The sequence below is a fragment of the Bos indicus genome, chromosome 17 (assembly GCF_029378745.1).
Source record: "Bos indicus isolate NIAB-ARS_2022 breed Sahiwal x Tharparkar chromosome 17, NIAB-ARS_B.indTharparkar_mat_pri_1.0, whole genome shotgun sequence".
In the NCBI taxonomy this organism is placed as follows: domain Eukaryota; kingdom Metazoa; phylum Chordata; class Mammalia; order Artiodactyla; family Bovidae; genus Bos; species Bos indicus.
The window spans coordinates 4,880,343-4,894,613 of record NC_091776.1 but is presented as its reverse complement, the minus strand read 5'-3'; the positions used below and the strand labels follow the sequence as shown (position 1 = coordinate 4,894,613).

The 14,271-nt window shown below is 39.3% G+C and overlaps 1 protein-coding gene across 9 annotated transcripts; it reads right to left on the bottom strand.

The window, feature by feature from the left end:
- Nucleotides 1-329: 329 nt before the first annotated feature.
- On the bottom strand, nucleotides 330-14,201 carry TIGD4 (tigger transposable element derived 4). Of its 9 annotated transcripts, none has more exons than XR_011561075.1 (4): nucleotides 13,862-14,201; nucleotides 5,795-5,885; nucleotides 3,373-5,631; nucleotides 330-475 (listed from the first exon to the last, which is right to left on the bottom strand). XR_011561075.1 is itself a non-coding variant. In XM_019977626.2 (4 exons), exon 4 carries the CDS (start codon nucleotides 5,096-5,098, stop codon nucleotides 3,560-3,562), a length of 1,539 nt encoding a protein of 512 aa, XP_019833185.2. In that variant the 5' UTR covers nucleotides 5,099-5,631; nucleotides 5,795-5,885; nucleotides 13,318-13,560; nucleotides 13,862-14,201; the 3' UTR covers nucleotides 2,158-3,559. The 9 variants fall into 9 exon arrangements, 8 of the variants coding, with proteins under 8 accessions (XP_019833185.2, XP_070625075.1, XP_019833187.2 ...); XM_019977626.2 differs by lacking the exon at nucleotides 330-475 and adding an exon at nucleotides 13,318-13,560 and having other exon boundaries at nucleotides 2,158-5,631; XM_070768974.1 differs by lacking the exons at nucleotides 330-475; nucleotides 5,795-5,885 and adding an exon at nucleotides 5,934-6,018 and having other exon boundaries at nucleotides 2,158-5,631.
- Between the last annotated feature and the right edge of the window lie 70 nt (nucleotides 14,202-14,271).

The window sequence follows — 14,271 nt, the reverse complement described above, 5'->3', positions numbered from 1 at the left end:
CCCGGTCAATGGTATTTGGTTATGGCAGCCCAAGAAGTTTACAATAATAGTGTGTTTATTAGTCTTTCCCCAGACTCTGGGTTACCCTCAGATACACAGTGCAATTCAATCAGCTAATGACAGGCTACTTAGAAAGCTACTTTGCAATGAGTACTTATTTTATTGAATTGCTTTCCATGAGGATCAATTTTTTTAAAAAAATGAAGCTTTCTAAGTCACCTTATTCCCTCATTCAAAACAGAAATGATTTTTTATTTCTACAGTTAAATGGCATATTTCTAGAAATGTTGACTGTCCTATTTTACTGCACAGAAGAAATTTCAATGAGAAAATTCTCATTGGCGTTTAGTGAGCACAACATCAATACTTGGGCATATCTGGGAGTAGTGACCTGGAAGCGCCTTTCAGTCATTCGCTATAATTGTGGAACACTTCGAGTTTGCTGAGAGCATTCACATTCAAATTTTTCTTTCATCTGCAAAATAAATTCAAATGAAGTGTCAGTCTCATTTTATGAATGAAAGAAACTGAGATTCAGAGAAAGGAAATGTCTTTTGCAAGACAGCACAGGACTATGACTAGATTTAAATATCCGGTGACTGAAATGTTTTCTGAGAACTTAAATTGTACGCATACTGTGGCCCCTTTCTCTCAAGAGATCTCCTCCCAGCCTGCACTTAGCCTGGAAAACCTTTAGTGCTGACAAAGATGCAACCCACCACTGGACTCTGAACCTCTGAGCAGACGTGTGGTGCTATTTTCCCTGAGGGCAAACTTCTGTCTGCCAGTTTCTACGGAGCCCCTGCTGGAAGAGAGACTGAAAAGGCTTCTTTTAAAATCTGAGGCATTTGTGTTGCAAGCTCTCCTCTGACTCTTCCTCTCCTACTTTACTTCCCCTTCCAATTATTCTGCTTTGTATAAGTTAAAAAGGAGGTTTAACATTTGATCTTAGATCCAAATAAGAAGCCAGGCAGGTACCATAAAACCCAACAGGCCTTGATTTACTCGTTGTCCTCTTTTATCCTAAACCAAACCCCTCACTGATGGAGTGAAAGTGTCCCAAATTCAACATAAGATTTGTTGCTTGATGAAGTAGAAACAGGCAAAAACATTGTTGAAACAACAGGAATTAGTAAGGAAGAATAATGTCACGTTCAATTGAAAAACTAATGAATTGTAAATCAAGTTCTTCTTTGAAAAAACAAGTGACATTTAGTCCCAACTCTGTACTGACCGTGTATGTGTGTGTGTGTGTGTGTGAGAGTCACTCAGTCGCGTCCAACTCTTTGCGACCGTGTATAGAGAAGATAGATCAGGAGTGAGGCAGACAGTAGTGACTGTCTTAGGGAAAGTGACTTTTTCGTTTTGTTCTGAAAATGATCTAAATCTATATGTCTTGTAAACTACATGGAATTGTGTACACCGTCGACAGTTTAAAGTTTATCTTTGATTTGAATCTCGGGCACCTTTTTCTAAGTCTTCATAGGAGCCTTGCCTTATTTTATCACCTTGAGATTTATTATGCCCAGAAGTAAAAAATGGATGATGTCATATAGAGGAAATGAGTAGGTTCTTTCAACACTTAGGGAATATTAAAGTTGTTTTTAAATATTTTCACTAGAACTCCAAGGAACTTCTGTGTTAAAATGGTACAGAGTACCAGATCAGAAAGTCCTGGTATTTCATTAGCAACAGTGTTCTTAGGAGAGAGGTCTGAATACAGCTAACAGCAAAGACTCAGGTTAGTCTCTGAAATACTTTTGATCTCAGAACCCTAAGTTCAAGAGGAAAAAAACCCATAGAATTTTCTTTTATAGAGTACAGAAAAGAAGTCTGTATTGTGGTATATAGTTAGCAGAACACAGGACTAGGTGATGGGGAACTACTGCATTTTAGTTTTCGTCCTGAGATTTTAACCAGATCACTGTTCCAGGTTTTAATTTCCTCATCTGTAAAAATGGAGATAATAATTCTTATGTCATCTGGAATGATTAAATAAAATATTTGATATCCAAATGGTATGAAGTGGAGAAAAAGAAAAAAGTTATTGAGGGCTCAGTATTTACCGGGTACTTTAGTTACAAGTGGGGCTCTTAAGAGAGATCAAGGTCCATGATTTAGGTCCATGATTCCATCACATTAAAATTTTAAACCAAGTCATTAATAAAAATGCTTTTAATTAAATATAAACAATCTATATTTTACTCTAAAAGAAACTTTAATATGAATACATTTTTCAGGCTTAACAACTACTAAATCTCAATGCAAAGTAAATCAACAGTGGAAAATAAAAATACTTTCTATAAATAGTCACTTCCAAATGTGTCTTCTGTTGGCAGACTAATAATTCAGAATAAAAATCATTGGTATAATGTTTTATACTTTTTCAAAATACTTTTCAAAGGGGACACTAAATTAGATCTAATAACTTAAATGTATTTAAAATTTAACAACAAAAAAGTCAGACACATTGTTATATTTTTCTACTGGTTAAAGACTATTTTATGGAATATAAATAATTTCATACAATATTTTAAAACATTCTGAATACAAAAGTTCCTCAAACAAAAAGTTAATCCAAAATGCTACCCACTGAATTTGAAAAAAAAAAATCAAAATACCCTGAAAGAACAATCAGTTTGTCCTGAAAACAAAATTCAGTAAAATAAAAAAAATCCAATGTTATAAATTATTTCAGCTCTTAAAATCAGAGAACTAAGAATTACATATTTTCTTTTTTAGTAACTGCATATGTTTCTTCACATTTTTAAAGAGTAATCTTATTAAAATATAAAAAGAGTTTAATACATATTTTAATAATGCACTTTTCTGTTAACACACACACATATACATACAAATATTTAGGAAGAATCCATATTATCTTCTGGATATAGATGATTTAAGGAAACGTGATAAGGTCGTAAGTCTTTCGTTTGACCATATACAGAAATAATTTTAAAGTTAGATGCATATTTTTAATCATCTGGGTTTATAATTGGGTCAGTTTTTTTTCAGTAATTTTTCATAATTTTTATTAGGATGATTAGCTAGTCATGAGAAAAATAATTTAAAATTAGCACTTGATATTTCAGAGTCTAGTTAGTGTATGTTTATAAAAATAAGTATCTAACCAACAGATATATGTTTGGTTCTTAGACAAGGTAGAAAAATTAAAATATCTTACAATGTGATCTGAACTTGAAAAAAATAGAAAATAGCAATCACCAATTCAACCTGTGTGAATCAAACAGTTGGAGAGTTCTTTTTGTTTTTGACATATATACCATATACTTCAAATATAAGGCCTGTGAAATTTATTTTCTACTCCCCAAAATCTTACTAAATTGAAATTCATTTTTTTCATTTACTTACTCATCATTTAATCTACCTAGGGAACTTTACTCTGCAGACAGACCAAAGACATCTGCAATTAAACCAAAAATTATTAGTTAGGCATTTTTTAGGTTTAAGAGGTATTTTCCCTTTACATACCTTAAATATTAATAATAAAATACATTATAAAAAGCTCTATTATCTTCAGATGTTGTACAATAAATAATTACTTAGATGATAAAGAGTTAATAAAAATTTCAAGGTCTGCTAAAGCATTATGAAGCTCATCATTTATATCTTGACTTCTAAGAAAAGTTTTCAGAGTATCTAAAGCAGTTATTGCCTCATTTTTTGATGGTAAAGGGAGTTCACTTTCCAGAGACCCACCATCCTCCTCCTCGTCAGAAGTATAAAATCCAGTTTCATCTGATTCACTTTCTTTGGGGCATACAGCATCACCGCTGGGTGCTGCCTCACAAGTCTCTAAGTCATCATCCAGGGCAGCATACTCTTCTACAGATAAGCCTTCGGGAAATTCCACTCCTGCCGCCTGGGCGTCGGCAACCAAATCAAGGCCAGTGTCTATCTCTGCACTTGCCTCCTCGCTTTCTCCCCTTTGAGATTTGAACCCTGCCTCTTCATAGCTCTTAACAATAGTCTCTGGGGTGACAGCCCTCCAACAGAGATGCAATATATCAACTGCATCTAGAAGGGAAAAGGTAAATTCTTTGCTGCCTTCAACAGAGCTCAGAAATTTCTTAATAAGACAATGTCGATATTTGATTTTAAGGCTTCTAATAACACCTTGCTTCATAGCTATAAATTTGGAAGATAAACATGATGGAAAGAACGCTAATTCAATGGACTTCAGGTTTTTTACCTCTGGGTGTGCAGGAGAAGATTCAACAAAAATCACCACTCTTCTTTGCTGAGCTTGAAATCTCTCATCCAGCTTCTGCATCCACTGTTCAAATACTTCTGCAGTCATCCATGCCATTTTGTTAGCTTCATAATACACAGGCAATGATTTTATGCCTTTGAAGCAACGTGGATTTCTGTTTTTCCCAATGAGAAGCAGAGGAAGCTTCTCTGAGCCATCCATGTTTGTCCCGACCACCAGGGTTATTCTGTCTTTGCATAACTTGCCAATTGAACAGGTTTCTCCTTTAAATGCAAAGGTATTTGTAGGCAACATTCGATAAAGCAGCCCAGTCTCTTTTACATTAAAAACATTTTTAGGATGATAATCATTTAAATAATAAGGAAGTATGTTTTGGTGCCAGACAGCTGAAGGGTCTGCTGATACACCTGTGGCTTCTACCGGTTGAGCTCTGAATACTAGACCATACCTGGATTTAAAACGATCCAGCCACCCATTGCTGCACTTAAAATCATTATGTCCCAGTTTCTGGGCAAAATCATTAGCTTTTAGCCGCAACATTGGGCCATTAACTGGCACATTCAGACACTGAGCGATTCGGTACCACCTCATTAGTGCCTCTTCCAGGTCTGTGTAAAAAGCCGTTCTCAGTCTTTTTCTCTTTGGATCAAATCTCAGTGATTCAAAGGCTTCCAGAACCTTGTCTTTATTCTTCATAATAGAAGACAATGAATTTTTCTTTATTCCATATTCAGCTGCAATCTCTGCTTTTTTCTTACCGCTTTCTACTGCATTTATGATGTCGATCTTTTCTTCAATGGATAGACTTTTCTTTTTCTTCACAGTTACGGGCAGAGTTGAGGCATCCACAGGGGCTTCCGCCATCTCACCCTGAGCTTATGTAGAGATGTCGTCTCTCTCTGGGTCTGTTTCTTTAGAAAAATTTATTTTCCAGTATGATACAAATTGCTTTCTAAGCCACTACATATATTAAAAGTTGGTCAGTGTCTAATAGTCTTATTTCTGTGGAAACGGATGAATAAATGCATTTCTTCAAAGGATCTGAATAAGAAAAATATTATCTGCAGCTAGAATATTTTAGAAGAGAAACCTCCTCCCCAGGACCTTGTGCAGTTCAGTTTATTCGGAGTTCCAGAAGTCAAGCTAAAATAGAAATCTCATTATGTCAAACCTGTCCAGTCCTGCTGATGTATTTTTGGAACTTCAATCCTTTAAGATGATCCATTTTATCCATGCGCGCATTCAGCCTCCTCTTAATTCTCCACAGAAGGCCTCAGAGATAAGAAGAAAAGCATTCAGAAATTTCATGCAAAACATCAGCCGCTAATTTCCAAGTCTCTTTAGGGTAGAGTAGAAAATGGTAGAACCCTTCTAAGACTTGACAATATCCTCTGTCACTTGAAACATTAAAAAAAAAAAAAAGAGGAATTTTAGCGATGATATGTCAATTTAATATCAAAAAAAATTTATACTATTTAGTTATGCTTTTAATAATCATGAAAAGAATGGGAACATGTTTCTAAAAATACAGTAACTGAAGCTTCCAGAAGAAATGCTTACCTCCCAAATGGTGTCCCTGTGAAAAGCTCTGGAGCTCTGCTCTGACCCCTTGAGTTCTCACTTGCCTTTGAATGCTTTGTAATATATACTTCTGGAATAAATCAGACAAATTTAATCTGTTTTAAAAATGTGAGCTTACCAAAATTAAAGAACTAAAAATGATGCTGGGTAGATCTTTGGTGGCTGTTTTTCCCATGAAGTCACAGGCTGCCCCTCTGGCTTCTCTAAAAGAAAAACATAGACAGTGGTCACAAGGTCCAACTTTTAATAGAACATGGGAGACAGTGTCTCCTTTACAGGAGTCTGGTAGAATGCTTCGCTAAAAATCCAATCAAGTGATTCCATTACAAATTTTAAAAACGGAAATCTTATTCTGGTTGCTTAAAAATCTAGTAACTTTTTATCACTTTGACACATTGGCCGAATGCACGGAGGCCAGAAAATACTTGACAAAACGCATGGGAATAAACAAAGTACTGGGAAGATACAATGTGGAAAAAAACAAAAGAAGGAGAGAGATCATGGTCTCGACCTCTCAAGACCTCTACTTCTTTATCTGTAAAATAAAGGGCTTATCACAGCGGGAGGAGATGGGCCTTGGTGCCAGACAAACCTGAATTGACAAGTGACTGGCATTTAGCACTTAAGGTGATCCTGGGTAGTTCACTTAAGCCTTTGAAGCCTTGGCCCTCTTTTTTTGTAAAATAAAGGTGACTACAGCATGTACCTCGTGGAGTAATGGCACATTCAGTGAGATTCAGTGAGAGCGTGTTAAGTGCTTAGCACGGCATTTAGCACCTTACAAAGTACTCAATAAATATTTGATGACCTCATCATCATTTTGTGGCTCAGCCGGTAAAGAATCTGCTTGCAGTGCTGGAGACCTGGGTTCGATCCCTGGGTTGGGAAGATCCACTAGAGAAGGAATAGGCTGCCCACCCCAATATTCTGGCCTGGAGAATTCCATGGACTGTATAATCCATGGGGTTGCAAAGAGTCAGACATGACTGAGCAACTTTCCCTTTCCCTTTCATCATCATTATCTTCCCTTTAATGTGCCCTTCTGCTGTGTCAATCTATAAAATTCTGAGATTTCGTGAAATCCTACTTCAAATGATAGCAAGAATCCCACCTTAAACATACACTGAAAGCAGAACTCTTCTTAAGCCAAATAGTGCAGTGAGAATGCTCACCCTACATAAGCTGGTCCCAGTCTTCCCAGGTGGCATCTCCCCCACTAGAATCCACAGGCTTTGGGCCTCCTACAGGCCCAGGAAACACGCTAATCTGATGAAGGGGGTGGGGGGTTTGGCGGTGAGGGTTACTTCCTTCCACGTGAGAGGGTAGACACTCCATTCCTCTAGTTTTTCTCTCTGCCCTTGGAGGTTTCAAGATAACACATGCATTTTTTTTTTTTTGCACAAAACTTTATCAAAATTCCTCTGCCTTTGTTGGCCAAAACAAAGAAGTAATTTTTATTATAGGAAATAAAACCAGTAAACGAATCTTTTTTGTTGTTGCAAAAATGATCTTAATAATAATTATGAGAGCCTAGGGTGTTAATTTCCAAACTGCTTTACTTCCTGTATTCTAAACAACTCAGGAGGAAGGTAAAACGATTTCAAAGCTCAAACGGTTATAACATGGTTGAATGCAGTCCAGAATCCAGGCTTTCCAAGGTCAAGTCCACCATTCTTTTTACACATGGCATGGCTCCTCTAACAGTTACACATTCTATGCCTCCAGCACCAAGCTAAAGATAGAGTTTCCAATGCCTTTCCAAACCTATCCCCCTCCACATATACCCCAAAAGGCAGTATAAGGTTTCCACAGGAGAACAGCCATTATGAATTCTGGGGACATAAACAGAATCCATACCCCATATCCAATTTTAGGGTGAGGGTCAAATAAGATTTGACCATTCAACTACAAAAATTCTTATATATGGAAACTGCCTACATATTTTTCTACTATATCCTATAAATATACCATTATTTCAGGATAAAAAATTAAAAATATCTTCCTCTTATTAGGAAGGATACCAACCTCCAGAAATTTAGGGAGCAAGAACCAATTTTTTAAGAAAAGTCAAAACCAAGGAAAATTACTCTCCAAGAGTAAAAGGGAATCTCTTCCTTCTTTCTGTTTGGTTGTTTTTGTTTCTTTTTTCCTCTTCTTTCCTTCCATTTTATTTCATTTGTCAGGTATAAACCCTATCATCTCAAATAATAAGGATTACAGAAAAAGTGACTTGAATTTTCTCCCATATCCTATCACAAATAAAGCAATATAATACACACAATCAGAGATGATTATCTTGATCAAATTGAACATAGTGATACTTTTTTTAGGAAGATAGTAGGATTTTTTTCCTGAGATTTAACAGTATATATTTCCCTCTAAAACAGTTGTCAAAGTTACAGTTTTCCATGGTAAGATGCAATACATCTTTATTCCTGAAACAACCAAATTTCCAACGCCAAATCAGACAAGCCAGGCTTTTTCCCTAGCAAAGTTAGGCAATACTGCCTAATCAATGAAGCTGAATTCATTGAGAATGGGAATTTTCCATTCTCCCACAGTCCAGTGGCTGGGCTTTTTGTTTTTTGCAGGGAATGATGGCAGCAGCTAATATTTCTTAGAAGTAATAATTCTCTCAATCATGCTACTCCTTGAAGATGGGCATGAATTTGAGCAAACTCCATGAGACAGTGGAGGAAAGAGGAATTTGGTGTCCTATAGCCCATGAGGTCGCAAAGTGTCAGACACTACTTAGCGACTGAACAAAAACAACAACCCCTTGAAGATATTACAGCAGAGAAATGCTGTACTACTTACTACCAGTTAGGAACTACTTTTGGAGAAGGAAATGGCAACCCACTCCAGTGTTCTTGACTGGAGAATCCCAGGGACGGGGGAGCCTGGTGGGCTGCCGTCTATGGGGTCGCACAGAGTTGGACACGACTGAAGCGACTTAGCAGCAGCAGCACCAGCAGGAACTATTTTCTCTGTACCAACAGTGAAGCGAACTGAAGACTAAGACTAGGCAACTCACTAAAATAGACTTACCAACTGAACTCCAAATAAAGAAAACAATTGTCCATTCTACTAGTAGTAAGAGAAATGTAAATCTTCCTTCAAAACAGGAGCTACCTTTTTGTTTTTGCTTACCAAAACAGCAGTATCTAGGGTTTGCTGGGATGCAGTAACATACATTGCTGCTGCTGCTGCTGCTAAGTCACTTCAGTCGTGTCTAACTCTGTGCAACTCCATAGACGGCAGCCCATCAGGCTCCACCGTCCCTGGGATTCTCCAGGCAAGAACACTGGAGCAGGTTGCCATTTCCTTCTCCAATGCATGAAAGTGAAAAGTGAAAGTGAAGTCATTCAGTCGTGTCCAACCCACAGCGACCCCATGGACTGCAGCCTTCCAGGCTCCTCCATCCATGGGATTTTCCAGGCAAGAGTACTGGAGTGGGGTGCCATCGCCTTCTCCGTGTAGGACTGAGGTCCCTGGTTTTTTGTTGACTGTGAGCAGAGATTACCCTTAGCTCTTGGAGGCCTCTCTCAGGTACTGACCTGGGGTCCTCTTTATTTCAGCAACAGAGAACCTTTCTCACGTCAAATCTCTCTCAAGCTTCAAATCTCTCTAATTTCCTCTGCTGCCATCAGCTAGAGAAAACTATGCTTTTAAAAGGTTCATATAACCCAGTTAAACTTGAAGGCTTTTGGACTGCAAAGGAAACCATAAACAAAATGAAAAGACAGCTTACTTGTGAATGATGTGACCAAGAAGGGAATAATATCCAAACTATATAAATAGCCCATACAACTCAATACCAAAAACCAAACAACTCAATTAAAAATAGGCAGAAGATCTGATAAGACATTTTTCCAAAAAAGATACACAGATGGCCAACAGGCACATGAAATGATGCTCAACATCATAATCCTCAGGAAAATGCAAATCAAAACCACAGTAGGATATCACCTCATACCTGTCAGAAAGGCTATCATCAAAAACAATAACAAACATTGGCAACAATGCGGAGAAAAGGAAACCTTTGTACACTGTTGGCAGAAATGTAAATTGATGCAACAATATGGAAAATAGTATGGAGGTTCTTCAAAAAACTGGAAACAAACTACCATAGGATCCAGCAATTCAGTGCTGTGTGTACATATATATGTGAGGAAAACAAAAACATTAATTTGAAAAGATACACACACCCCACTGTTAATAACAGCATCACTTACAACAGCCAGGATATGGAAGCAACCTAAGTGTCTATCAACAGGTGAATGGATAAAGATGTATATTACGTATAAATACATAATAGAATATTGCTCAGCCACAAAAAAGAATGAAACTTTGCCATTTGCAAAAATGTGGATGGAGCTGGGGGTATTATGCTTTGTGAAATAAGTCAGGGAAAGACAAACACTTTGTTAACACGTTCACGTAGAATCTAAAACAAAGGAATGTATATAACGAAACAGAGACAGACTCACAGAGAACGAACTAGTGATCACCAGTGAGCAGAGGGAAAGGAGGAGGGCAACGTAGCTGTATGGGAGTAAGAGATACAAACTACTACACATAGAATAAATAAGTAACAAGGATATATTGCATAGCACAGGAAAATGTAGCTATTATTTTGTAACAAATTTAAATGGAGTATAATCTGTAGAAATATTGAATCACTATTTTGTACATTTGAGACTAATATAATATTGCAAATCAATGATACTTCAGTAAAATAAATAAAATATAAGATTCATGTAGTCAGTTTAGGACTAGCCAGATTAACTTCGTTTTGAGTAACTCAAAGTCAGTGAGTAGTTACTTCAGTTACATCTGCAAAATTCCTCTTGCGTATAATATAATCATAGAATGACAGCCTGTCCTGTTCGCAGAGGAAGGAATTATACAAGGTGAAAGTCATTGGAATTCGTCTTAGAATTATACCACACAAGACTGTTTCCTACTTGGTTGTTTTATAATTATAGAGAAAACTTAAAGTAATCCAGATCTGTAGCAAAAAGGATTAGATAAATAACTTATGAATATCTATATGTTAAAATACTATTGAGCCCCTGAAGGAGAATGTTTAATGATATGAGGGAAATTTCATAATATATCAATATTAAGTGGGAAAAGCAAAATACAGAATTGCATGCCAACAAATACAACCTATACTGAAAGTTCCTTGAAGGCAGAGGCTCACGGCTGTTCCTACAGTGCTTGGCGCCCGGCTAACTGTAGGTTCCCAATAACAATTTGTTAAATAAATGAAGAAAAAAATTTGCATAAGATATTGACCAAAATGTTGATGTTAACTGTAGACAATGGAATTATAAGTTTTTTCCTTTGTAGTTAAAACAATTTCTACTTTATGTTCTACCCATTCTACTTTTCATGGGCTTATTTAAATATTGCATTAAGTGTTCTTGCCTGGATAATCCCAGGGACGGGGGAGCCTGGTGGGCTGCCGTCTATGGGGTCGCCCAGAGTCGGACACGACTGAAGTGACTTAGGAGGAGGAGGAGGAGAATCAGTACCCTTTAATAAAGAGTTTACTTTCAGAGAATAACACTGAAATATATATAATGATAAATAACAATATCCTTTAACCCACTGCCTGCTTTTCTTCCTAGTCAATAAATAAAAAACAGGCTGCTACAGTTCCCCCATAAGCCAAGCGAATAAATGGTACCTGATTTTTCTAAAGCTGAATAATAGCCAATAGCAGTGCAAAGGTTAGTGATTAGATAAGCTCCCTGTCACAAGCATATATGGCAGGCAGCTATTCCCTTCTTGTTATACTTCTCCAAACACAATGCCAATTAAAAGGAAAATAGTAATCTTCTATTTTTTCCCGAGGAAAATGGGCAGGAAGAATTCCCCAAGCTGTAGGCAATTAGGGAGTGAGAAAGCAAGGGGGTGGGGGGAGGGATCAAGGGAAAGGGTGAGGGAAGGAAGCATAGAGTGAGAGAGAGTCTCCATCTAAGCAGGACTCGGTTTAAAACAGTCTTTTGAGTCAGCATGAAAAAATTTCCCCAAACCCAAGAATAAAAGCTACTACTTCCTTTTTTTCCCAAAGAAAGTGCATAGACTATCACTGTTTTCCGTCACCAGCTGAAGTAATTTCCAGTGTATCCTTCAGGCCTTCCTACTTTCTAATTTCCCTGCAGGTAGCAAAAATCATAGGAGGATGAATCCTGTCTATAGCCTTGCACAGCATAACACTATGCATTAATATAAGGACTAACTGTGCACACTAGCAGAATCACACTGGACCAGAGAGCACCTAAAGTGATTCACAGCACCCTCACCAAGTAGAAGTTAGCATCAGTTCCAACCACATCTGAATTTCTATCAAAACCAGCAGCTGCCAAGAAAACGATTCAGCTAAGGACAAATAACTAAACCAAGTGTCTACCTTTTTAATATCAGAAATACTTCTGAGCTTAATGGTCTAACAGATATCTTTAGTTAAATGTCTCCAAACTCAAGAGACAGCTGGCAGGAATCCTTACAGCCCCAGCCAGCCCAAACAGTTAAGTACACATCTTTCTGGTACCACTGAGCACTGTCACCCACCTCTTCCTAGTCATCCTTCTGAAACTCTAATCCTTGTACTGGCTACTAAGTTCCATTCTGTTCCTACATAATAAAAGCAGTAATTATTCTAGATGGCAATGGCACCCCACTCCAGTACTCTTGCCTGGAGAGTCCCATGAACCGAGGAGCCTGGTGGTCTGCAGTCCATGGGGTCGCTAAGAGTCGGACACGACTGAGCGACTTCACTTTCACTTCTCACTTTCATGCATTGGAGAGGGAAATGGCAACCCACTCCAGTGTTCTTGCCTGGAGAATCCCAGGGGCGGGGGAGCCTGGTGGGCTGCTGTTTAAGGGGTCGCACAGAGTCGGACACGACTGAAGCGACTTAGCAGCAGCAGCAGAAGCATTCTAGATGGGGATCCTTCTCTTATAATTGAGAAGACTAACAGGAATGCTTCTAACCACAAAATCCACAGTAAACTGTAGAACTAGAGCTAAATGAACGAATATATATATATTCATCCATTTCCCCTGGAGGCTGGCACGACAACTCACTCCAGTATTCTTGAATGGAGAATCCCCATGGAGCAGGAACCTGCCGGGCTACAGTCCGTGGGATAGTAAAGGGTCAGACACAACTGAAGCGATTCAACATGCAACCACAGATTTACGTTTTGGAATTTCATTACGGTTTTTGTCAGAGAAGGTGTCCTGGAAATCTCAGACAATAAATATTGGTATTTACTTTTGAAACATTGTGGTGCATTTACTCTTCACAGATATGGGATAGGTGTTTGTACAGGGATGTATGGTTCACTATGCTGAAACTCCCTACAAATCCAAAGAGGCAGAATTCTGCCTTCGGGCACTTAGCCATTAAAAATGTCTTGTCAGCTAATTTGACAAGGCAGGTGAGAAGTCTGGTCTAGAGGGGTAGATTCCACGGAGTGCGCTGTTACCTTTGTCATTTCTGCAAGTGACAGGGCTGTCAAAAGCAGTCTAGAACCTGGAAGGGAGACTAGCGCGGCTGGATCACCGGTACGTCCTGTATGCAAATGAGCTTCAAGGGTCTAGCACCACGGCTGAGCCGTACTGTGCGGGGACAGGCAGAATAGCCGAAGTGCAGGTTGGGGCCTTCACTTAGGAAACTATAACGGGATCCAAGAGGACTGTTCGGAGGTCTCTGTAGACAGGGCAGTGATCTATTAAGTAATGGGGCAAGCAAAGAAAGCAGAAATCGGTCATCTGAGTAAAGAGAAGCAGGAGAGAAAAGTATCACGGATCCACTCTCTGCCAGCAAGCAGAGCAGAAAGTGATCACAAAGACAGCAAATCATAACTCAGGGATGCCGAACAAGGGTGTCTAGTCTGGTCGTCCAGAAGTGGGTGGGCGTGAGTGGACAGCGTGGGGCACTGGGGAAGGAGAGTGAAGCACCCGCATCCCGTCTGCTCCCTAAACCCCGCATTCCCTCCACCCTCTCAAAGCCCGCGGGTTTGGAATAACCTTCTGCGTGCTCTCCGGCAGTTGAGAAAGAAGCTTTGGCTCTCCTGAGATTGCGAGGCGCCCTCCCGCCACCGGCTCACCATCTGTTGGGGGAAAGCCTAACGCGTGAGGCTGAGGTGTGTGACTGAGAAAGTTATGCTAAGGGCTCCTGGACCTCCGACCACTCAAGACCAGGCCCGCGCGCCCTGGGGCAAGCTCGGGCAGGTGCATCTGGACCCAGGCTCACACCCCTCTAGGACTGGCCGCAACCAGAAAATTACCCGGGCAACGGCGCCGGCTGAGTCCCGGATGTGGTTGCTAGGGCCGCAGTGGGCGGGGCGGGGCCCGCCCCCTGGAGAGGGGACCTCGCGGGAGGTGTGCTGGCACCATCGAGACGTGGCTGGGCTGGCCAGATTGAGGGAGAGAGAGGC